The sequence below is a fragment of the Peromyscus leucopus genome, chromosome 1, assembly GCF_004664715.2.
Source record: "Peromyscus leucopus breed LL Stock chromosome 1, UCI_PerLeu_2.1, whole genome shotgun sequence".
NCBI lineage: Eukaryota > Metazoa > Chordata > Mammalia > Rodentia > Cricetidae > Peromyscus > Peromyscus leucopus.
This window is the reverse complement of record NC_051063.1, coordinates 41,352,021-41,376,746: the sequence shown is the minus strand read 5'-3', so window position 1 is coordinate 41,376,746 and position 24,726 is coordinate 41,352,021. Positions and strand designations below refer to the sequence as shown.

At 48.8% G+C, this 24,726-nt stretch overlaps 1 protein-coding gene across 6 annotated transcripts in view; it reads left to right on the top strand.

The window, feature by feature from the left end:
• Sufu (SUFU negative regulator of hedgehog signaling) overlaps positions 1–24,726 on the top strand; it is a 94,249-nt gene that overhangs the window by 18,720 nt on the left and 50,803 nt on the right. For 4 of the 6 annotated variants that reach the window (XM_037206372.1, XM_037206365.1, XM_037206382.1 and 1 more), the window contains exons 3-4: positions 6,780–6,916; positions 10,229–10,270. In XM_037206372.1, coding sequence (XP_037062267.1) covers positions 6,780–6,916; positions 10,229–10,270 — 179 coding nt within the window. The remainder of the gene's footprint in view (positions 1–6,779; positions 6,917–10,228; positions 10,271–24,726) is intronic. The other 2 variants (XM_028874696.2, XM_028874695.2) reach the window with 1 other exon arrangement.

Below are 24,726 nucleotides of genomic sequence, written 5' to 3'. Positions count from 1 at the left end.
CTTCAGGTGTCTTGTCTTCTAAGGCACCTGGCTGCTCAGAACCTTAGGAGATGGTGGGAGGACAAAGGGCCTCTGGGCAGATCGTCTGGCTCTTGGGCCAGCAAGAAGCCCTTGAGTTATACACCTGTGTGCTGAGAGGCACACTTCCTAAATCAGATTGCCACTTGCCATCGTTGGCTTAGCTTGTTGTCTTAAGTGTTAAAGGTTCTGGAAGGTTGTTGATTTAAGTCAGTATGAAGAATGGCAGCCGTCAGAGTCCTTTTACTTTATTTTATTTTGTTTTATTTTGAGATGGGGTTTCTCTGTGTAGGCCTGGCTGGCCTGAAACTCTTTGTAGACCAGGCTAGCCTCGAACTCACAGAGATCCGCCTGCCTCTGACTCCTGAGTGCTGGGATTAAAAGTGTGTGCCACCACCGCCCGGTCCATGTCACAGTTCTTTTTTGGGGGGTGGGAGTGGGGGTTTGTTTTTTCGAGACAGGGTTTCTCTGTGTAGTTTTGGTGCCTGTCCTGGATCTCACTCTGTGGACCAGGCTGGCCTCGAACTCATAGAGATCTGCCTGCCTCTGCCTCCCAAGTGCTGGGATTAAAGGTGTGCGCCACTGCCGCTCGGCCCATGTCACAGTTCTTACTAGCTTGCCCAGTTGGTTTGGGGCAGCACCTGGTTTGAGAGCTGTCCTCTTGGAGTGGTTCTAAGTTCAGGGAACAGAGTCTAGCAGATCTTCCTCCAGGGCAGGGCTGACTGAGACTCCACTGCTCTGTGGGAAAGGTCTGCTGATCCTGGCCTTTACTTTTCTTAAATTCCACGTCTTGGTCTGGGAAGCTCTTTGCTCCGTGAAAGCCCAGGGCAGAGTTAAGCTCCTAAAGTATTGAGAGCAGGAAAGTTTGGCTGGATTCTTAGCTGAATCTGTCCTGGGAGCTACTGTTTTTAAACCTGAGGAATGCTGTGGGAATGTGGTCCTTGGCCTCTGGCAAGGCATCTCAGGAAAGGGCTACTCCAGTGAGGCAGATCCATTGCCATGAATCTGATTGGACAGAGTGTAGCAGAAAGCAAGCATGTGAAAGGCAGAGCTAATGTTCTCAGCTCTCAGTGTGAGCATGGTCTCCACGGTCCTTCAGTTCCTTCTCTCCCTTTGCTGGGAACTGAACCCAGGATCCCTGGCCCTATGATGATGGTTTTTCTTTTTTTCCTCTCGGACTCCTGTTTGCCATCCCACCCTCCTTTTTTATTTTTTGTCTTTGAGGCAGGGTCTCATGTAGCCCAGGCTGGCCTTCAGTATGCTATGTAGCTAAGGATGACCTCGAACTCCTGATCTTTTTGCCCTTACCTCCCCAAATACTAGAATTACAAGTTCATGTTGCCATATCTAGCTTCCCTCTTTTTATAAAGATTGTAGAAAATGGTTTAATATAACTCAGAGTTTTAAAGAAGTCTTAATTCTAGAAGAATATTGCCATATAAGCATATCTAAAAAATGTTAGGTTTTGTTGTTGTTGTTGTTGTTGTTGTTACATGGAGAAAGCCTGTCTCAGGAGAAAAAAAAAGTCTCAGGCCAAGTTTGAGGGCTCTGGGAGGGGTCCACAGCCAGGAACCTGGACAAAGCTGGTAGACTCTGACCTGTGGTTCTTGAAGGGCTGTGTCTACAGAGCCCCAGAGTCCAGGAGTTCAGGAAACTTGAGGTGTGAGAGGCTGGGAACAAGTGGATCCAGATAAGTCAGAGATGCTCTCCTGCCTGAGGTTGTGTGGAGAATGTCCTTATCCCAGTGTGCAGATAAGAAACTGGGGCTCCACACAGCTAATAACTCCAGTTCCAAAAGATCCAACACTCACTTCTGGCTTCCATGGGCAGGTGTATGCGCGCGTATACACACACACACACACACACACACACACACACACACACGAATGAATGAATGAATGAATGAATGAATAAAAACACCAGCTCCTGTATATAATCCCATCACTGGGAAGGTAGAGGTAGGAAGATCAGAGTTCAAGAACAGCCTCAGCCACATAAGAACATATCTCAAAAGGGGGGAGGGGGCACCAGCTGTGCTCTCCAGAATCTATATTGTCACTCTACAAATGCCAGCTTCCTCAGCTCTCAAGGGTCATGAGTTCTAAGATGGGCTATAGGTGGGATGTCCAGTCTAAACAGTTCACAAGTCACTCATCCTGGTGACTTGCTACCAAGTCTCTCCATTTTTTAAATAAAAAGTACAATTAAAAAAGAAAGAAGGAAGGAGGAAGGAAGGAAGGAAGGAAGGAAGGAAAGGAAGGAAGGAAGGAAGAAAGAAAGAGAGAAAGAAAGAAAGAAAGAAAGAAAGAAAGAAAGAAAGAAAGAAAGAAAGAAAGAAAGAAAGAAAGAAAGAAAGAAAGAAGAAAGAAAGAGAAAGAAACTGGGGCTCTCGGAGGTTAATTTGCCGTGGGTTAGCCCGAAGGTGGTGTGGTGAAGACGGTCAGTTCAGCCGGCCTTTGCAGCCTGCATTGGTACTGTTGCCCACTTTCCATTCGGGTCTCTTACTGGGATCCTGGCTTGGTATGGCCTTGGAGTCCACCCTGGGGCAGCCAAGGGCCGAGGAAGCTGACGCTGGGCTGTGGGGTGATGTACTCGCACATACACATCACAGTACCTGTGTGGAAGTCAAGACAACTTAATGGGAGTCAGCTTTCTGCAGCATGTAGGGTCCAGGGATGGAACTCAGGCCATCAGATTTGGTGGCAAGTACCTGTAGTGAATCACCTCACTGACCCCTTAGTTAGAGTTTTTGAGATAGCCCGCTATATGGCTGAGGGTGGTCTTGAACTACTGATACTCCTGCCTCCACCTCCCAAATTCTGGGAATATAGGAATATTCTGCTTTCCTTTTTCTTTCTTTCTGGTTTTTTTTTCTTTTTTTTTAAGAGTGAGTAGTTGACTGTTTCGTATCTGCACTCATTTACTCACCTTGGCAGTAGGCTCCTGGATTGCCTCTACTGTTAGTGAATCCTCCAGCATTATTGTGAATAATGCTGCTGTCAACAGGAGTGTTCAAGACCCTGTTTTCAGGCTTTTGTGTAGATACCCAGACGTGGAATTACTGGTCATTGCAGTAATTCTGTTTCACTTTTTGAAAACAGCCATAATGTTTCTATAGCAGCTGCTTGCCACCAGCCATATACAAAAGTTCCAATTTCACGACCATTTGACCAGATGAGGCGCCATTTACAATTGCACCTGATAGTTAACAGGAGAGGCTCTATGTGGGGGTGCGGATGGAACCTGGATCCACTGTACCAGGTGAAGGCACACAGAGGGGGCCCTTTGCTTCTCAGAGCTCACAGGTCCATCAGTTTCCTGCTACTTCCTGCTAGCCCTGGCTTATAGTCATGGTGGTGTCCTAATAGAGCACCAGAAACTTCTATAAGCCCCTACTTAGAGAAGACTGGGATTTTTATATACATATAAACTACTGGATATGTTTATGCCAAAGGCTTTTTTCCAAATACAAGATTATTCCCTTATGGTGAGTTTCCAGAACTAGTAACTGCTACGTTACATAATAGCTGATATGGCATAAAAGGTTTTCAACAGGGCTGGTAGGAGGCTCCGTGGTTAAGGCAGCACTTGAAAGCCTGATAGTCTGAGTTGGCTCTCCTGCATCCGTGTGCTGGAAGGAGAGAGATGCCTCCTGCAAATCGTTCTTTGATGACCACATTTGTGCCCGAAGTGTAGTTCCTAACACCCCTGCACGCACATACACACATAGTGAATAACTCTTTTCTCTTTGTTTGTTTGTTTGTTTTTTGAGATAGGGTTTCTCTATGTAGCTGACTGTGTACCTTGCTCTGTAGACTGGGCTGGCCTTGAACTCACAGACATATGCCTGCCTCTGCCTTGAGTACTGGGATTTAAGGCATGTGCCATCACCACCCAGTTTGTGAATAAATCTTGAAAAAAAAAAAAAGTTACCCGGTGGTGGTGGCGCACACCTTTAATCCCAGCACTCAGGAGGCAGAACCAGGCGGATCTCTGTGAGTTCGAGGCCAGCCTGGGCTACGAAGTGAGTTCCAGGAAAGGTGCAAAGCTACACAGAGAAACCCTGTCTCGAAAAACCAAAAAAAAAAAATAAAAATAAATAAAAAAAAAAAGTTATGCCTGTATAGGACACTTGCGGTGAATGGCTCTTCTAGGACTAGAGCTTGTTGTGGCTGAGTCGTTCGCGAAGGCCCAGGACATTATGATGCACTACTGTAGACTTTATAAACACTGACCTGTAGTAGGCCACACTCAATTTCCAAAAACCATTTTCTTCAATAATTAATTAACCTTAAATGACTATGATATTTTTACTTTATAAACTTATTTTTTGCATATTTATGTAGTGTGTATAGAGTGAGTACGTAAGTATATGTGAGTTGGGGAGGCATGAACGTGTGTGTGTGTGTGTGTGTGTGTGTGTGTGTGTGAGAGAGAGAGAGAGAGAGAGAGAGAGAGAATGTGTCTCATTGCTCTCATGTTTCATCCTAGAAGACATGGAAGACAGCTGTTCCCTTGGAGCAGCTCCGTTCTCTGGTCAGACAAACCCTCTTTGGCAGGAGAAGGAGAAGCCTCTGTATGAAATGGTCCGGACCAAGCCAAGCCCCTTCGGGGAACTTTAAACACTGAATGATCTTGTTGCTTGGCTGTTATTGCCTGCACAGCCTGCTTTGAAAAAGAAATCTGACAGGCCCAGATCATGTGTTTATCCTAAGGCTGGCCCATTCCAAACTCATGTTTCTGAGTGGCGAGGTTGTGTCCAGCCGTCCTGGTGGGTGGTAATCAGACACAGGTGGGAGCCATCTGGCCAGCTCTGCCCCTCCTCCTGAGCCAAGTGAGAGCTGGCCTGCCCACCACAGAGCTGGCTTAGAAAGCACCCTGTGTAGAGACAGATGGTGTGCACATGTGTGTGCATGAATGCACACTCATGCATGTGTGTGCCTAGAGCCCTCCTCAGTGAGGAGATGTGGTATTAGCGTAAATGGCTCAGTGGCTTCTCTCTCCGCACCCATGGATTCTCTCCATTGTGCGGTCTATAACGCATGTGTTCCTTTTAGTCTGTTTCTCACGTTTTTGTGGTTAGAAATCATGTGTTTTCCTTGGCCTGAGATGAGAGCCCTGGAACAATGGTCTAATGCACTTTACAAAGCTGTCTCTAATTGGTGGTGCCCTAGTGACCCTTCTCCCTGTGTGGAGCTTTGTTTGGTTGATCTCTGAGACAGGGTCTCACTGCGTGGCCCTGGCTAGCCTCGAACTCACTTGGCTCTCTCTCCAGTGCTGGCATTAAAGGGTGCTCACCACCGTGCCCCAGCCTTTTCCAGAGCTTTAAGTCAATCTCCTAGAGCTCTGGATTTTCACACTCTTCCAAACCTGGGGCCTCTGGGAGGCAGTGCGTCTCGATCACTAGCTATTCCCGCAGGTTCTGTTCGGTCTTGACCCCAACAGGTCAATTCATCAGGAAACAAATAGTGTAAATAGTGTCACTTTGAGCAATTTCTAACCTTGTCTCCAGGAACCCAGGTGTACCCTCTAAATGGATTCTGCATCCACCTGGCAACCAGAAAACTAATCACACCACGCACACTTCCTTGAATGCAGTTGGATTTGACTGTGATGATTTCTGAGGATGCAGCTTCTCAGAGGTGCTCTCTCCCACAGAGGTGCCCGGGGGCTGACCTGCTGGGCCTCCCCAAGCACACAGAGTGGCAGCTGTGGCTCTCGTCAGTGTCTTTCTACCCAGTCTCCCATCCTAGCCTCTTGGGGATGATGACGAAAGATGCCACGAGGAAGGAGTCCCAGGGTTGAACACTGTGTCTTCAGCTCTCAAGAGGGAGAAGGAAGGTGTTGGCTGTCATTTTAGTTTATGGTTTGTGTTTGTATGCTGGGGAGTTACATGTGTATAATCATTGTGGTTCATGTTTGTACAAGATATAATTACTGAAAATTACATGTACATATTTTAACTCTTAACCTTTCTCATCCTGGCAAGCTTTGAGGAGCTTTTGTGGACTCCTCCTTGGACACCTCCCTCACCTGAGTAGGTGTGGCATACACACATGCACATACACACACACACACACACACACACACACACACACACACACAACCAGGTTCTGCTCTTGAATAGACATCGCTACCCTCTCTGGCAGTCACCTGTTTCAGGGACTTCCCTGAGACTGCACTGTTCTCCTTTGGGGTCCAGGGACTGAGGCATGCTCATGGAGGGTTAGAGAGAGTAGTGCTCGCTGATGGGGTGGATACTGACCTTAGGAAGAGAGTGGGCCCACTCAGTATTTGCAGTCTGCCTCGGGACTTGTCTACAGTGCTGACTTAGGAGACTAGTCAGTGCAGCTAAGAATGGTGTCCCTGGAGCTGGAGAGAAAGAAGGCCACATCTTCCCCGAGCACACAGCCACACCGTTGGATCATAGGACATGTATCCTTAGCAAAATCAGTGGGTACTTATTAGCAGTTTGAATAAGTGAGGAATATACGATTTTCAGTAGTGTTTCTTCTGTCATATAAAAGGAATGTTCTAGAACCATAAAATCTGGAACTTATGACTTGAGAGTACCAGTGAAGAAGTTTGGCTGGGCCAACATCATACATGTACACCCTCAGCTCACTGGAGGGTAAAGCAAGCTTTGGAAAGACTTCTTCACCCTGGCATTCCCTTTGAGTTGAGGAAATCCTGTGGAGGCCACCACACAGAGACTTTGTAGACTTTGTCCTGTGGTAGTTAAACTAAAATGTTTTTTTCAGGTTTACAGGAACAGATGGACCGAGTGGCTTTGGCTTTGAATTGACATTTCGTCTGAAGAGAGAAACTGGGGAGTCTGCCCCACCAACATGGCCAGCGGAGCTGATGCAAGGCCTGGCGCGATACGTCTTCCAGTCAGGTAATAGCCCCGAGGCTGCCTGGTCTGCTGGTCCTGTGCCCATCAGCCTGGTGGGCTTTGGGAACTTGCAGGTGTATTCTGATGTCTACAGATCCCTTTCATGGGTGGGAAACTGTGTGGACCTTAGCAGAGACTAGGCCAGTGTCCCAATAACCTAAGGCTTTGTTGCCGTCTCTCATAACTAGCCTGTTCCCTGTTCCCAGTGGCTTGACCGTCTCTGCGTCTATTTCCAGCCCTCAAGCACATAGGCTAATCTTGGCTCAGCCTGGGAGAATAATAGGGACAATAATAGGGACTGGAACTTGTTCCTTTCCCTCGCAGGGTGGAGGGGATGCTAAAATCAGAACTGAGTTAGATTATTCAAATGCCCTAGAGAGGTTGGTTGTCCTTTGCTCCTCGTGCCCACTGGGGACTGCTGCAATGGATCTTGGGTAAGGCCTTTGTGCTGGAAGTGATGCTCTTACTTTCTCAGCTCATTCTGCCAGCCTCCTCCAGCCTGTGAAGGCGTCACAGTCCCGAATAGTTCTCTGTGGCTAGTGTGCAGAGAGTGCAGAGTATTTGTGTGACCTAGAGTTTTTGATTTGGTATGGCTCTCCCCCTTCACCCTTCCTCTTCATCCTTTCCTCAGGATACATGATGGCCTTGACCAGCCTGAGCCCCACCTCTCAGCCTCCAGATGCTGGGATTACCAGGTCGAGAGAGAGAGAGAGAGAGAGAGAGAGAGAGAGAGAGAGAGAGAGAGAGAGAGAACGAACATAGGGATTGAATCTGGGGTCTTGTACATAAAGGCAAGAGCTCTGAAACTGACCTGTATCTAGCATACTTTATTCTTTATTTGGACACAGGGTCCAATTACAGGCCTGTGCCACCAGGTCTAACTTTGAAAATAGATTTTTTTGTTGTTGTTGTAGAATTTGACCTGCTGTGGGAATGAAGACTCTACTTCTTATTAATATATTCATTTTTGTACCTGCTTAGGTAGATAGAGATAAGGGAAATGTAAAATACATGTTACAAAATACTAATAATGTCTAATGTGAAGTAATTTTAACATTATAATGCAAATCATTATTTTATTTTGCCTTTTTTGGGGGGAGGAACCACAGAGTCTTATATATAGCCCAAGCTGGCCTTGAACTCTCAATCCTCCTAAACTGGTTAAAATGGATGTCAGGGGCCTGGGGACATGGCTCCATAGGTAAAGGTGCTTGCTACCACCCAGCCACCTGAGTTTGATCTCTGGGGCCCGAATGGTGGGGAGAGCCAGCTCTCAGGTTGTCCTCTGACCTCCATATGTGTGCTAGGGCATGTGCCCACACACATGTACACACAAATACATGTAATTAAAAAAAATTGTGAGCCGGGCAGCAGTGGCACATGCCTTTAATTCTGGCACTCGGGAGGCAGAGGCAGGTGGATCTGTGTGAGTTCGGAGCCAGCCTGGGCTACAGATCCAAACTACACAGAGAAACCCTGTCTCAAAAAAACCAAAAAAAAAAAAAAATAAATAAATAAATAAAATGTTAAGGAGCCAGTGAGATGGCTGGGGGACAAGGTGCTTACTGCCAAGCTTGACTTTGATCCCTGGACCCCGGTGCTGAAGAGAACCAGCTCCTTCAATTGTTCTCTGACCTCCACATGTGTGCCATGGCGTGCATTTTCATCCTCAGAAATAATGTGTTAAAAAAAAAAGTTTTTAGGAGACAGGAACTCAAAGAATCACTCTACAGATTACTTATTTGTTGATAAGAGGAAGAAGAGGGACCAGAGATGTGGCTCAGTGGTTAAGAGCACTGGCTGTTCTTGCAGACGACCTGAGTCCAGTTCCCAGCACACACAGGGTGGCTCACAACCTCTTTAACTCAAAGTTCCAGGGGATCCAACTCCCTTTTCTAGCCTCCATGGGCTCTGAGAACTCATGGGTATACAGACATATATGCAGGCAAAATACTCATGCACATAAAACAAAAAATAAAAACATTTGAGAGACAGAGAGAGACAGAGGGACAGAAGGACTATCCTGACAAAGGAAGATCAGAGCGGATGTCTCCTTTGGAAGGATCAAGTTCGGTGCACTGATCGCCAAGTGTTACTTTGTATCTCTCTGTACATGCTGGACACGGACAAGCCAAGTAGAAGGTAGCTGAGGAACACTTTTCCAAACAGGCTGAACCCAGATCCAAGCAAGTTACAGCCAAATGTGGCCACACTGTGGGACATTCTTCAGTGCACCTTCCTAGATTCCTGTACCCAGCAAGGACTGTCGCCAGTTTAAGGAAACTTGGTGGTTTCCCTGCAGTGTTTGATCCTTGATCCAACCCTGGGAGAAAAAGGTCGTTTGTAGGACATCTGGGAAAAGTGAATGTGACTGTATGTTAGATACTAGCATTGCGCTATAGTGAAGTTCCTTCTGGGGTGTGGTATTGTATAAGATAATGTCAAAGGCTGAAATGTCTATGGATAAAGTACTAAATGATTCAGCAAAAAAGGAAGGTGTGTGGGAGAAAGCCAGTGTGGAATGTTGTTTGTGGTCAAGCTGGAAGGTGTCCGGATATCCATTTTATGCCTCCTAACTTCCCTAAGGACGGGAAATGTTTGCGCTGAGTGGCGCTCTTGCTCAGGTGTGTGACAGCTGTGTGCTCTCCAGTCCCTTCTGCACAGTGGCCTCTCACAGCTTCTCCAGCGTCACTGCTGTCACTTGTGCCTGCAGATCACACCAGGCGCTTCAGAACAGCGGGGTGACTCCGCTCTTAAAGTTTTCTGGTTTCCGGACTTTCTATGATAGCGTCGTACTATTTAAGTAACAGGTAAATCAGGTAGTGAGTGGTAAATCACACCTGTCATCCTGGCGCCGAGGAGACAGAGGCAGGGAGGCCCTGAGCTGAAGGCCAGCTGGGGCTGTATAGTGAAATTCTGCCTCACAACAAAACAAAACAAAACCAACCAAATAAATGGTTAAACAAGTCTACTTTAAGTGCTGTTTTGGAACTTGGCAGAGAATAATAGTGAGTTATTGAAACACAGGAAAGTGCTGAGGAGCCAGTGGTCCCTGATTTTAGGCTAAGGCCTAAATGGTGGTGAGGACAAGAGCTGAGCCATTAGTGTGCCTGTGTGCCTCTAACACACAAAGGGTAGCACCCGGTTTTGGCTTTTTGCTTTTCTTTTGTTTTATTTTGTGTTTAGAGACAAAATCTCTCTATGTAACCCAGGCTGAGTACTCGACATTCTCCTGCTTTAGTTTCTTGAGTGCTAGGCCACTATATCAGTTTAAGTACTTTTTTTTTTCTTTTTCATACTGGGGATGGAGCACAGGGCCATGTCAGCCTTACAGTTGCAGAAGACAACATGGAGAAGGTTAGTAACACGTGTAAGATTACAGCTCTCCTAGGTGTGAAGGCGGGATTCGAGCCCAGGCAAGGAATGAAGTACGCTTTACCCCGCTAGCGTGCTGACAGGAGCCCTGCGGACATCTGGTCTACCTGATGTCCCAGGCTGTACAGTGAGAAATTAGAAACTCCTCCCTGTGGATAAATGCTGCTCGTTCACGTGGCCACTCTGCTCTGGGATGGCTCGTCAGGGTTGACAGGACTCATGCTCAGCAGAGTGACAGTCTGCAGTTCTTAGAAAACGGAGCAGGGTAAAAAAAGCATTTATACAATCTCCCAAATCCTCTTAAATATGTATCTTTTATTTTTGAAGCCTTTGTGTGTGTGCAGCTGCATGTGTGTGGGTGCACATACGTGTGGAGTTAGAGAACAACTTTGGCTGTAGCTCCTCAGGAGCTATCTGCCGCATATATTTGATGACTTATTTTTATTTTATGCGTACCTATCTGTGAGTGTCTGCATGTATGTATGTGCACCACATGTGTGCCTGGTGCCTTCAGAAGTCAGAAGAAGGCATCCGATTTCCTAGAACTAGAGTGACAGGCTGTTGTAAGCCACCATGTTGGTGCTAGAAACCAAACCTGAGTCCTGTGTAAGAACAGCAAGTACTCATCACTGCTGAGCCATTTCTGCAGCCCCCAGGTTATTTTTTGAGTCAGCGTCGTCTCATTGGCTTGTGGCTCCCAGAGACTGCCGGGCCAGCAAGCCCAAGATCTGCCTGTCTCCTCCCTCAAGTGCTGGGACCCCAGGTGTGTGCCACCACACCCAGGCTTTTCTTCTAACATTTTGTTCATGAAAAATCTATGTACAAAGTGCATGTGTAACTGTATAGCATGGTGAGTCTCCACAAACCCAACAGACCCACATAGCCAACACCCAAAGAGAAATCAGCTCGTCCTCCGGAGTCTGCACACACACCTGTTGGTCTCCTCCCTGCTCATCCCACTTGACTCCAGCACCTTCTCCCTCTCCTTCCTGCCACTGTCGGCATGGTTCTTATTTGATCTTACAGGCCTGTGACCTTAGGACTGTATGGAACCGGGCAGTGGTGGCGCACGCCTTTAATTCTAGCACCTGGGAGGGAGAGGCAGGTGGATCTCTGTGAGTTCGAGGACAGCCTGGTCCACAGAGTGAGTTCCAGGAAAACCAGGGCTGTACAGAGAAACCCTGTCTCAAAAAACCAAAAAGAAAAAAAAAAAGACTGCATGGATCAGCAATGGTTTGCCAGGTTGTGGTGGTGTGTGTGTTTGGTTATGTCTTGCTTGTGCCTCTGCCAGATGCCTGCCTAACAGACAGTGGACATTTGGTGCATTATCTTGCCCTAATGTAAAAAATCAGCAGTAGCTGGGCCGTGGTGGTGCATGCCTTTAATCCCAGCACTCAGGAGGCAGAGCCAGGAGGATCTCTGTGCGCTCGAGGCCAGCCTGGTCTACAGAGTGAGTTCCAGGAAAGGCACAAAGCTACAAAGAGAAACCCTGTCTCAAAAAACCAAAAAAAAAAAAAAAAAAAAAAAAAAAAAAAAGCAGTAGTGAAGTAGTGATACAAATACAATTGTTTGATTTTGTATATCACATTATAAACCAAACTTGGATCAAATGTTGTGCTGAGATTTTTTTTTTTTTTTTAAGACAGGGCCTCACCATGTAGCCCTGGATGTCCTAGATGTCCTCAGATGCAGGGATCAAAGATGTATGCTATCATATCTGGCTGTTCCTTGATTTTTATGTAGTTGATTTGGGTACTTGCCTTGGAAGTCCATAGAGACCGATCTCCCCTGAAGCTGGGAAAGGCTAAAATCATCCTTAAGGTGCCTCTGAGTCTTGATTCCACAGACCCATGTGAACCTATACTCACACCCGAAATACAACAGATTTTATGTAGCTGATTTGGGACTTGCCTTGGGAGCCCTGTTCTAAATGCACTAGAGTCAGTATGGTGTAGGGGGGCCGTGTAGTAAACTGTGATGCAGACTCTGTAGTGCGATTAACTGCTTTCAGAGTGGAGCATGCTCAGCTGCTGGTAGAACCTCTCCTTGTGGTTTGTAGCTATCACTAATCTCTGTGTGATACACTCTATCAGGGTCACACATGCTCGTATTATACAGAACATGTGTGTTCTTTGCTTGATACATCCGCAGATACACCTGCATTTGTAAATGGCATCAGAATTCTGTCTGATGGCCTTGCCTCTCTGCTCCGTCCGCTCTAAACCCATTGACTTCATACAGAGCGCTCCACCCTCTGCCCCACCCAGCTACATGTGAGGGCATGCCGGGCAGTACAGTCAAATGAGCGTTGAGACCTGCTTTTCCGGATCCAAGTGCCAGGCGGTTTTAGCACCAGGCCAGTGGCAAGCAAAGGGAAGCGGGATGGACTCTGGTGGTGTAGAGTGGGGGGCAAGTGTCCACACCGGCCATCACACCGCAGTAGACAGCCTCTGAAGTTTGCTCTGGAGTAACTCGGCTCTGGCCGACCCATTGGAAGGTTTGCTGAGAGGCCGGAAGCTAAGCTGGAGAGAAAGGGCAGCAGAAACATGACTAGCTAGGGAAGGAGCTTCCGTAGATGGCAAAGCCTTCCTGACTCTCCTTGGCTCCGGTAACAGGGACATGCAGGGTTTCAGGCGTGACTTGATCTGTGTGCTCAGTGCCTGCTGGGCCGTGGTGCTGTGTGTCGGTCTTGTCTTACAGAATGGCATTTATCAGCCAGGAATGGTAACAGTACTAGTCTACTTCCAAGTTCTTGATCTGCAGACCCCTAGGTGGAAGATTTTTTTTCTCCCAACACGTCTGTGTTAGTCCTGGGAAGGGATGCAGCTCAGTTCCGCCCGGGTCATTTGACCACCATTGTTGGTGGCAGTGGTCCAGAGTACATGTAAGGTCCCCTTCGCCCCTACTTCTAACCACGGAGAGTGGCGAGGGGACCCCTTAAGCCAGAGGGTAACTACTGGCGGAGGAAGTAGGTGTGGCTCTGGCTGGCAAAATCAGTTGTTGATGGGGCAGAAGAGACAGCCCTCAGCTCTGCAGTGGTCGTGGTGCACACTGGGAAGTCAGTCATTAGGAGAGGTAGAGTTGGAGCGGGCTCCTCCTGTTCTGTCTCCTTGCATCTTATGGGATGTCCTGACCAGTGACTAGAATGTACAGAATCACCGGGAGAGGAGCTGGTCCCGCCGGGGTTGGCTTTCAGCGCTCTGGCTGAGGACCCTCTTCTCTGGTTCGTGCTCTGCCCTCCCAGGACTTGTTGCCTTTTTCAGCCGGCTCGCTCCTGTTCTGGGGATGGTTGCCATGGCTCATTCATTGCCCCTCGGGTCTACAAACAGTATGATCAGTCTTTCTTTTCCTTTTGAAGACAGGTCTGTAGTGTAGCCGCATGGAGGGACCGGAACCTTCTGTGCCGTCAACCAAGAGAGCAAGCTGTTAGAAAGCAGGGCCAGCCACACATCAGTCTCCTGCTCCTTCCCTTTGTATTTGTCAGTTTCTGTTCCTGTGACAGAGACTTGACAGAGTCACCAGGAGAGAGGAGTGGTCTGCTTCTGCTTCGGTCTCCCAGAGGAAAGCAGCAACATGGGACACCTTGTTCTCGAGAAACAGCTGTAAGCTAGGACCAGAGGCCACCTAACTCTACAGGCCCATTCCTCGCCTCCTCTTGCTACCAGCTGGGGACGGGTCACACACAGACGCCAAGGGGACATTCACTCTCAGGTAGCATCAAAGATGATGTGACACAGCCAGGAGCCCCTCATTGGAACCAGAACACCGTGGTGTTTGGAGCCCCCGGCCATCACAGTCGTGAGCCTAATAAACCTCTGTGCGTTCCAGGTTATCTAGCCTCGGGTATTTTGCTATAACAACACAAAGAGGCTAACACCAGCAGGGAACAGGCACCAGATGGCCAGAACAGTATCTGCCACTCTTCCCTGCCTGGGGTCAGAGAAACCTTGCCTACTGGTCAGGGCCTGGGACAGTACAGAAGTCCTCAGGAAAGAGAGACTGTTCAGTGGCAGGACGGGGCAGCTGTCATTTCACTTGCTCCTGCAGATTTTGAGTCCTCTGGAATGTCCTGGAAGGTTTTTATGGTGCACACATCAGTACTCATGAATAGACATTTAAATGTCTGTCTTCCCTATTTTGCAGCTAGGTTCTCTTCCTTCCCATTCACTTTTAACTGTTTGATCAGCTTGTTCTTTCTTCTCAGATGGCCAGTGACCGCTCTTCTGGCCCTGCCCTCTGGGTTTCATTAGGAGGAAGCCCCACCCCCACCCCGTCCAGTTCTGCAGGACCTGATTCCTGAGCTGTGCTCGCAGTTCAGTCACCGGTGGGTCATAACCGAAGCTTTCAGGCCAGTTTCACTTGCGTTCTTAGGAAAAACACAGTCCCTTCGCTTGTCACCGACACAGCCCGCTGCTGTCTGATGGCAGCCTCATGACAGTGCAGCCTCGACAGGGACCTTTTCCTGAGCTGCCGTCGGGGAAAGGGACCCATCGAACTGTCTGTGGTCCTGATAGACTGGCACCACACGGTTGGTTTTTAAACATTTCTTCACTGTATTTATAAATGAAGTTACAGCAGCCAGGGCGTGGCAGGCACATACCTGTAACCCCAGCACTTGGGAAGCGGAGGCAGAAGATTCGGGAGATCATCTTTGCTATATAGTGAGTTCAAAGCCAGACTGGGCTACATGAGACCCAATCTCAAAATAAAATAGAGTTGTTTGCTGGGCAGTGGTAGTGCATGCTTTTAATCCCAGAACTGGGAGGCAAAGGCAGGTGGATCTCTTGAGTTCAAGGACAGCCAGATCTACGCAGAGATACCTTGTCTCGGAAAAAAAAGCAAAAAGATAACAAATAGTTGTTGATTTTAAAGCTCAAACAGATATGACCTTCAGAATTCTCTGAGGCTCAGCAGCCCCGTGCATGTGCCTCCAAGAATGTCTAATGAGCCCTGCTTCACATGCTGTGGCCTCTTGAGCCTCCAGGGCTCCAAGGGAGGAGGAGCAGGTGGAAATGAGCGGTTTCTCCTCCTTTGGGTTACTTTACTTGTGTGCCTGCTGTGTGCTGGGGGCTCTAAAGATGCTGGGGAAGCCGAGGTGAGAGAGACAGGATCCCATCCCAAGGTGGAGACAGTGCTGGAAGATGGAGTGGATGAGAACTGGTTCTGTAGATAGTGAAGAGGGCTGAAGAGCTCCAGAAACGTTGAGGCGGTGGCGTGTTCTAGATCACAGGGTCGGCGAAGGACAGACTGGAGGCAAGAGGGAAGAGAAAGACGTTTTTGGCAGAGGGAAACAACAACATGTGTGAGCCCCTGGAGGGGGGAAAGAGCCTTCCTCAGCCAGCTGAGAGGGAGAAGAAAGGCGCAGGCCGCATGGCTGGAGGTGCGGCCTGGATGGGAAAGTGCTAGGCCTCAGGCAAGTCAGCCTGAGTCTGGATCCGATTCTGGGCAGTGGAAAGCTACAAACGCCTTTTAAGGAGAGAGGGGGCAAAGGAGGAGCTTGGAGACGGAAAACCTTGCTCCTTTTAGTGAGATGTGCTTGGATTTGAGGTAGCCGCATTTTGATTTATTTTTAAACATTTTCTTTTCTGTGTATGAGTATTTTGCTATGTTTGTAAGTGCATCTCATGCTTGCTGAGTACCCTAGAGGCCAGAAGAAGCTGTCAGATCCTCTGGACTGGAGTTACATGTGGTTGTGAGCTGCCATGTGAGTGCTGGAAACAGCCTAGGTCCTCTGGAAGAGCAGCCGGCGCTCTTAACCACTGGGCCATCTCTCCAGCCCCGTCCCTGCGTTTGAGAGTGGTTCTCCCCAGAAGGTGATGAGGCGGTTCAAGGTTAAAGCCGAGCCATCACTGCGGATGGCTTGCTCTGTCATCCTTGTCCTTGGGAACCTTAGTTCAGGGAAATCCTTCCCCCAAACTCTAACCACTGAGGCTCTCAGCCTCCTCTCTCTCTAGGTCTTGTGGTTCTCACCATACCTGTGTTCAGCAGCACACCACAAGGCTGGTATTCCAGCTCCCTCCCAAGGGCATCAGGCTCTGCTTCCCCATTCCCCACAGGTGAACTCAGAGTCCAGTCCAGGAAGACGTTGCCCTGCCACAGATCCCCAGCCTCCTTGCTTGCTTCTCCCTGACGGTCCACGTGTTGTGTGCTGTTACTGTCTGGGCCACAAGTGAATTCTGCAAGGAGATGCTCTTACCGAGGAGAGCTGGAGCCCTCTGCTTCCTGACTTGGATAAGCTGCCCTCATTGCCCCAGTCAGCTAACCAAAGCCAAATGTGGCTGCCATCTTATATTAGCATCATTTTTCTTCCTCCTAGTCTTTTTGATTTTCCTGACATTTTCTTTCCCTTTGGCTGATTTATCCTCTTTTCTGGTTGCTATGGATCTGTAAAATATTTCCCCTTTCATCTGTTAGTAATACTGACCAACTGCAAGTCAAAACACTTTCTCTGCATTTCCCAGGATTTTAGATTAATAGCTGAAAGATTGCATTCCTACCCACAGAAGGAAAACAGGTCAGTCCTCAGAAACGAGTGTGTGCTCCAAAGTCTAAGTGCTTTAGCCTGAACTAATAAATCCAAGCGTTTTTAGGGAAGACAGAGCAAGGTTGGCAAGTACAGGCGCAGGCCGAGCTCGGCTGGCCCCCTGCTGGGCAAGGAGACTGGCCTGCAGTACCGTCCACTGCCCCAGACAGCTGCTAGCGCTGTGACAGCAGAGTTAAAGGTTGAGGGTGGGGTGTCCAGTGGCGGGGCACTTGTTTCACTAGTGTGAGGGCCCGGGTTCAGACTCCAGAAAAGCAAAACAAACAAACAAAAAACATTCCATGGCCTGTGGAATCCACAAATACTTAATATCTGGCCACTCTCTGAGAAGCCTGACTTTTCAAAACTTGGAAAATGTCTTTTGCCTCTGATAATACCCAGTGCAGAGGGGTCTGCCTGGAGGCTGAGGTTGCTGAGGCTCTGAGAATGGAATTGCCTTAGCTGCCTTCTGCGTCCCAGCCACCAGCACCACGACCAAGGTAGTGTAGCCTAGTGCTTCTCTGAGGAGGGAGGGAATGCGTCTCCCGCTGAGCTGCTGTGGGCATGGGGGCAAATTCCTCGGCTTCCCGGCTTCCCGGGCCTCTGTCCTACTTGCAGACCTGGAGAACCTCTCGGAGCTTTAGGACAAAGAAGCTGTTTAACAGACATTAAACTGGGGTGGTTCACCCTGAGGCTGGTCTCCTGTGGTTGGCTTTGATGATCATGTCCAGAGGTTTAGTGAAGACTGGGGAACAATGTTGCAGCGCCCCAAGTGGCAGGCTTCGTGGGTTCAAATCCCAGTTCAACCAGGTGAAATGCATAGAACCTTAGGTCAAAACCGTATTTCCCCACGATATGATTACTTTGCCTGAGAAACACAGTTTTAGATATGGGCAACTCCTGGTACACTGCCTGGGAGCACACACACAAACTAATAATAGTGTTTGTGGGGATTTGTTTGGGTTGTTGCTTATTTGGGTTTTTTGAGACAGGGTCTCTTACAACCCAGGCTGGCATCAAGCTCATTGTGTAGTCAGAGATGATTTTGAGCTCTTGATCCCCCTGCCTCCACCTCCTGAATGCTAGGATTACAGCTACCTGTTACCACACACAGCTTGGAAGCACTCTTAAAAGAAAAAGAAGCCAGGCGGTGATGGCGCACGCCTTTAATTCCAGTACTTGGGAGGCAGAGGCAGGCGGATCTCAGTGAGTTCGAGGCCAGCCTGGTTTACAAAGTGAGTGCCAGGACAGCCAGGACTGTTACACAGAGAAACCCTGTCTCAAAAAATAAAAAAAGAAAGAAAGAAAAGAAAAGAAAGCACAGTACGGTATATCGATGGGTTCCAATTCTAATAGTATGTCTCTTGGACAGGTGGATGACTGAAAGAGGGTAGTCGTAGAGGCACGGTAGTGTGATGGAGGTTAGGAGTCTTTGCTACTTCCTTTCTTGTAATTGCCACGTTGAAATGTTCTACTGAGATGTGTTTTGTTATTAGAAAAACAAATAAACACCATGAAAACAAACAAGGACAGCTGCTAGCCTGGTCCCTTTCTTCCAGCTCTCTAGGAGGAAATGACTGGTTAAGCCAGTCACAGCCCTGCCTGGGATCCCTGGAAGTGGATCTCACAGCCCGTCAAGCCTGTCTTCTTGCCTTGGGGCCAGACCCAGGGGCAGTTATGAGCCTGGCCCTCCAGAGTTCTGGTGAGGTTCTGGTAGTATTTCTGACTTATCACAGAGCTCTTTCCAGGAAGCTTGAACCAGAAAGGAAGAAAAGAAGGAGCTTTGGTGCCCTCCAGAGAGAGGGTGGCATACATCTGTCCCAGCTACTTGGGCAGCCAAGGGAGTAGGGTCACTTGAGCCCAGGAGTCCAAAGCCGGGCTGGGTAACACTGTGAGACCAACGGGACTCCACAACTGCTACCGGGGTCCTCTTCTGTCTGGTGACAGCCCCGTGGACAGCACATTCCCGGGGTGCTGCTCTCTTCTGAGCACTGGGCCCACGTATCTCCAAGCACACTCTGTTTGGATTTGCTGCCTTAGGAGAAGAGGATGCTGTGTGCTCTCACCTGGATCCTCCCATACTGAGCAGTGTGATGACCTGAACTCCAAAGCCTTGGTCCTTTCCTGCAGATCACACACTTGTTAATGTCTGTCTTAGCTGGAGCACTTTAATTTCCCAAATATAACCTGATTGTTGTTTTTGCTATTGCTAAAATATCCAGGTGATACTGGAAACATGAAAAAAAGCAAACCATAGAAAAATGGGTAGAATAGAGTCATAGTTTTGCCTTTAAAAAAGAAAATATGGGCTGGGTGGGGGCAGAGGCAGGCATATCTCTCTCTGTAAGTTTGAGGCCAGCCTGGTCTACAAAGTGAGTTCCAGGAGAGTCAGGGCTACACAGAGAACCTTGTCTTGATACTATTCTCCCCCTTCCTCCCCCCCCCCAAAAAAAAAGAAAGTATGATATCAAGGCCTGAACTTCATCCCAGCCCAGAAAAAAACAAAGAGAAATGGGAATTGGATTACTCATCCTCATAGGGAAGTGCAGCTGGCAAGATGGGAAAGGTGTAGGCGCCAGACTCAGTTAGATGCCCAGGACCCACAAGGAGAGGACCAGCCTCTGCAGGTCGTCCTCTGGCTGCCACTGCTCGCTCGCTCTCTGTCTCTCTCTCTCTCTCTCTGTCTCTCTCTCTTTCACACACACACACACAAATCAATCATTAAGTGTTTAAAAAAAACAGTGGACCCAGATGAGAAGTGGGACCAGGAAGAAATGTCACGCCGCTGCACTTCTGTGCTTGAGTCTTCTGATAAGCTGTGTAACTGCGGAGTACCTAAACTGAAAATGAGAAGAATGTCATCCAGCACTCGCCCGGCCCCTGGAACAGTCACTCCATTTGGTTGTCGTCCTCTGAGCACGTCTCCGTACAGAAGCTAATTGGACAGTTTCACTAAGTACTGTATGATGACATGCTTTCTGCACCCAGTGTCCTCTCGGAAATCTTTGGTGGTTTTTACTTTTAGGCAGAGGATCACTGTGTAACTGAATCTGGCCTGAAAGTCTCTATGGAGCCCAGGCTGGCCTCAGACTCACAGCAATCCCCCTTCCTCAGCTGCCCAAGTGCTGGGATTCCAGCTGTGCACCACGATGTCCAGCGTGAGGTGTTTGGAGCGGAGTAAATACAGCTCAGCAGCAATGTTTGTGACAGCCAGTGTGTAGTGTCCCCTTGCGTGGAGTAGTGTGGCACACCCCTCTCGATGAGCTTTCGGCTTACACACACACACACACACACACACACACACACACACACACACACAAACACACACACACACACGCCCCGTGTGCGCACCCCAGTTTAAATGCTGTGCAAGGAACATGTGTGTACAACTTGCAGCTGTGTCCCCTCGCCGAGGACAGATTCCTGCAGGGGGTTGCCAGGTGATGTGGTCTGCACGTTTTGTGGTTTGGTGCCGGTACCCAGCCGTCCTTTAAGAAGAATGCGCTAGTCTTGGAATTACTGTCCGGGGCTGCTGCTGCTCTCCCACCTGCCAGGAGTCCTGGCACCAAGGAGATGCTGTGTCACCTTTAAAAGCTGTAGAAGTCACAGCGGTCTGCCAAGTCTTCGGACTTCAAAGCTGGCTCCATCCCAATATTAAGAAAGTTCTCTGAGGCTGGAGACTTAAAGGCTAAACAGACTGGATCTCAGCAAGCTATGCTTCCTGCCTCCAGCCTCAGTCCTGAGAAGGAGTCTGCCCAACGCACCCGAATATTATCACCAGTGATCTTACTGCCTCCTCCTACAGTCAGGTTACACAGAATTGCTTAGCCTTCCCCTCTGTCCTTCATCTGAGAGTGGAGGGAATCAGGAAGTCCCAGGAACAGCGGTACAGACAGCTAGGGTCTGGACTTGACCTTTTCACCTTTGTATGCCATCTTGGACCCAACAGCTCCTCCCGGGCTCCACCGTCTGCAGAGCATGTTGGTAAATAGAGCGGACCCTCCTGGGCTCCACCGTCTGCAGAGCATGTTGGTAAATAGAGTGGACCCTCCCAGGCTCCACCGTCTGCAGAGCATGTTGGTAAATAGAGCGGACCCTCCCGGGCTCCACCGTCTGCAGAGCATGTTGGTAAATAGAGCGGACCCTCCCGGGCTCCACCGTCTGCAGAGCATGTTGGTAACTTAGAGTGGACCCTCCCGGGCTCCACCGTCTGCAGAGCATGTTGCTAACTTAGAATGGACCCAGACAAGGGCTGCTGTCAGGCTGACACAGCTTCTCTGAGCTGTGCAGTGTGTGAAGAATGGATGGAGAGGCAAGGAAACTGGAGGCATCCCACTTCAAGGAAGGGCTGGCCGAGTGGGGGGCTCTAACCCACAACAGGTGCTTACAAATAAGTGCGGTCTTGCTGTGTGGCAAAGAGTTTGCCTTTTCCTTTGTACCCTTCCCCCACTTTCCCCCATTAATGGGGCCTGGAAACATTTCCTGACATGAGTAGGCCTTAGGAGACCATAAGTAGATTCACCGTCTCAGAAACTACTCTGGTAAAGTCTGGGCACTGTCCTGTGAGTTCAGCAAGCTGTGGATGGACTTGCCTGGTTTGGGTACTTAGATTACTGACCCAGAGGCCATTTGATTTTCTGGATTTTTATTTATCTTACTTAATTTTGATAGGGTCTCTATGCAGCCAAGGCTGATCTGAAACTCTCTATGTAGCCCAGGATATACCTAAACTCATGACCTTCCTGTTTGAGCCTCCTGAGTGCTGGAGTTACAGGTGTGCGACACCTAGCACAGGCCAGCATTCTTTTCTATTCTTAACTTTTTTTAGATTTTATTTTTAATTATGGGGTGGGGGGACAAGTGCACATGAGTGCATGTACCCTCGGAGGCCAGAGGCATCATCGGATCCTCCTACAGCTGGAGTTATAGGCAGATGTGAACCTCCAGATGTGGGTGCTGGGAATTGAACCTGGGTCCTCTGAAAGAGCAGCCAGTGCTTTTAACCACTGAGCCATCTCTCCAGCCCTAGGGCTTGTATTTTCAATGGGCAGGCAAACCATCGAGTGGATGAAATCACTAGGAATAGCCATGGCCTGTGGCTAGGGCAATCTGTGGGCTCTTTCAGTAACAGGGGGATTGGAGTGTCCTGCCTGGCCTACAGGAGGTCAGGACCCCGAGTGTCTCTGCTAGTCCTGGAAACTTTCTTTGGGCACAGGCCTCCTTGCTGTCACCCACAATTCCAGTGTACTTGGTTCCTTGACTATGAAAGGGGTTTACTATACAGTCAGTCCGCTCTCTCTGTAACTGTGGCTTGGTCTGGTTTGGTTTTTTTGAGACAGGGTCTTTACTGTGTAACCTTAGCCAGACTGGAACTCACTCTGTAGCCCAGGCTGTCCTCAAACTCAAAAGATCCACCTGCCTCTGCCTTTCAAGTGCTGGGATTAAAGGCGTGCACCACCATGCGCTGACCAGTGAAAGGTGTTTGAAAAAAAATTCCTAGGGGAACGGCTTTGTATCTCCCTTGGTTGAATTTCTAATCTTTTCCAGCTCAGTTTGATGCCCAGCAAAACCTAGAAGGAATAAATACCCTGTGTGTTTCTTCTTTCTTTTCTTTTCTTTTGCTTTTGATAAAGAGTCTCAAAATTTTCGCTCCTCCTATCTGCCTGTGAGTGCCGGGATTGCAGCCTTGCGCACCCTGCCCGCCCTTCTCGATCACGTGATGTGTGTATTCATTTCTCCTCTCAGGGTCTTGCAATCACATTTAGCCAGTGAATACCAGGCAGAACCAGTTGGGAACCACAGTCAAATGCACTTTTCTTCGAGTTTCGGCATTTTCAAAAGGAGGTCTGTGGAGTTGGAAGGGGAAATTTTACCATGGTGAGCAGGTTGGAAGAACTTCGTAACTGGCTGCCACCTGCAGCAGCAGCTCGGCTGTGAAGGACTTGGCCTTTTAGACACAAAAGCCCATTGACCGCGCATACAGAAAATCTGCACGGTTTGTTTGCTTGTCTTGTCCTTATTTCTTATTTCTTTTTTTTTTTTATTTTATGTGCTTAAAAATATGGAACGCCTCACAAACTTGCATGCTAATCTCTGTATCTTTCCAATTTTAGTATATGTGCTGCTGAAGCGAGCACTCTTTTTCTTTTGCTGTTGTTTTTGTTTTGTTTGATCTGTGTAACAGTCCTGACTATCTTGGAACTCGCTCTGTAGACCAGGCTGGCCTTGAACTCACTGAGATTCACCTGCCTCTGTCTCCCGAATGCTGAGACTAAAGGTGTGCGCTGCCGCCGCCGCCGCCGCCACCGCCACCACCAGGCATATCCTATTTCTTTTTTTTTTTTTTTTTTTTTTTTTTGGTTTTTCGAGACAGGGTTTCTCTGTGTAGCTTTGTGCCTTTCCTGGGACTCACTTGGTAGCCCAGGCTGGCCTCGAACTCACAGAGATCCGCCTGCCTCTGCCTCCCGAGTGCTGGGATTAAAGGCGTGCGCCACCACCGCCCGGCTTCATATCCTATTTCTTAAAGAATGGCTTTACCTTAGACCTTCTCTGGCAGTTTGTTTGGAAGTAAGGCTGCTGTGTGTACACATGTGTAGAAAGGCAGGGTGCAGGTTTGTACAACTGAAGCTTCAAAGCTCCAGAGTGTCGCATCCTTTCCTCTCCCTGCGGGAGAAGGTCAGGTGTTAAAAAGGAGAATTAATTACCCAGAACAGACTTTGATTCCGCTCCTTTGTGGTGTGTGCACATCATCACAGTCTGTTGCTGTCTTGGTTTCTGATGTGAGCCTTGCTGCACGACAGAGCTCTGGGCTGTAGCTTGGGGTGGGCTCTGGGGGTGGGGTCAGGCAGAGACTGTTGAAAACTCCTGTTGAAGCGCTCACTCGTGGCTGTATTTGACCCCCTTGAGGGAAAGGGTTAGATTGATTTTCCCCAGCGAGAAGAGATTCTGTTGTCTCTCTTGATGGGTTAGTGCTGCAGGTGGAGGAGGGGTCTTAGGACCCTGGGCCGCATGTAGTGCCCTCAGGGTTAGTGCTGGCTCTGTCCTTCCCCAGGGGAGCATTGCATGGCGTGTGAAGGGCTGCAGAGACGTCTGTGGCCTCCTAAAGCTTGGCGGGTGCTTTATTTCTGGCAGAAGACTGGGTATATCATTCCGCTTCTCTCCCAGCGTGGCTTGGAGTAGGGAAACCGACCCAGCCTGAGATGTCAAAATTGGGGTGGACTTATGGAGAGATGCAGTGGGGGCAGTTAGGGGACCCAATCAGGATCCAGTCAGGCAGAGCCCAAAGGATTGGCTTTGAACTTTATTCTCTGTGCTGCCTCCTCCAGGCCTGGTTAATTCCGCAACCTCTGGGGAGTCATGATGCTTGTCCCAACCTGTGTGTCTGCCCCTAAGTGGACTGCAGCTCATGTGGGGAGCTCTCTTCCAGTTTCAAAGGAGATCTTCTCTGGATCCAGCCCCATTGAACTGTCCCCAACAGCCGCAGCAGCAGCTTGGGCCACACGAGGATGGAGCTAGCTGGAGTTTGCAGACTCTCTGCATGTGCTTTGGTTTCATCCTGGCTCTTCATAGGTGGAGAGCATCCCAATTGGCCTGTCTGCACTCAGCAGTCGGAAGCATGTCCCGCATATCCCAGAACCCCCCTCACTGAGTCTTTAGAGAGTGCACGCGGGCATTGATTGCCACTGATCTGTGAACACCAAAGCAAAGCTTGCCTGGTGCATCCAAGGCCCTGGGTTTGGTTCCCGGCACAGCATTGTAGGAGCAAGCAAGATAAAATGTTGAGACCCTTTCTTTCTTTTCTTTTTCTTTTTCTTTTTTTCTTTTTGGTTTTTCGAGACAGGGTTTCTCTGTGTAGCTTTGCGCCTTTCCTGGATCTCGCTCTGTAGATCAGGCTGGCCTCGAACTCACAAAGATCCGC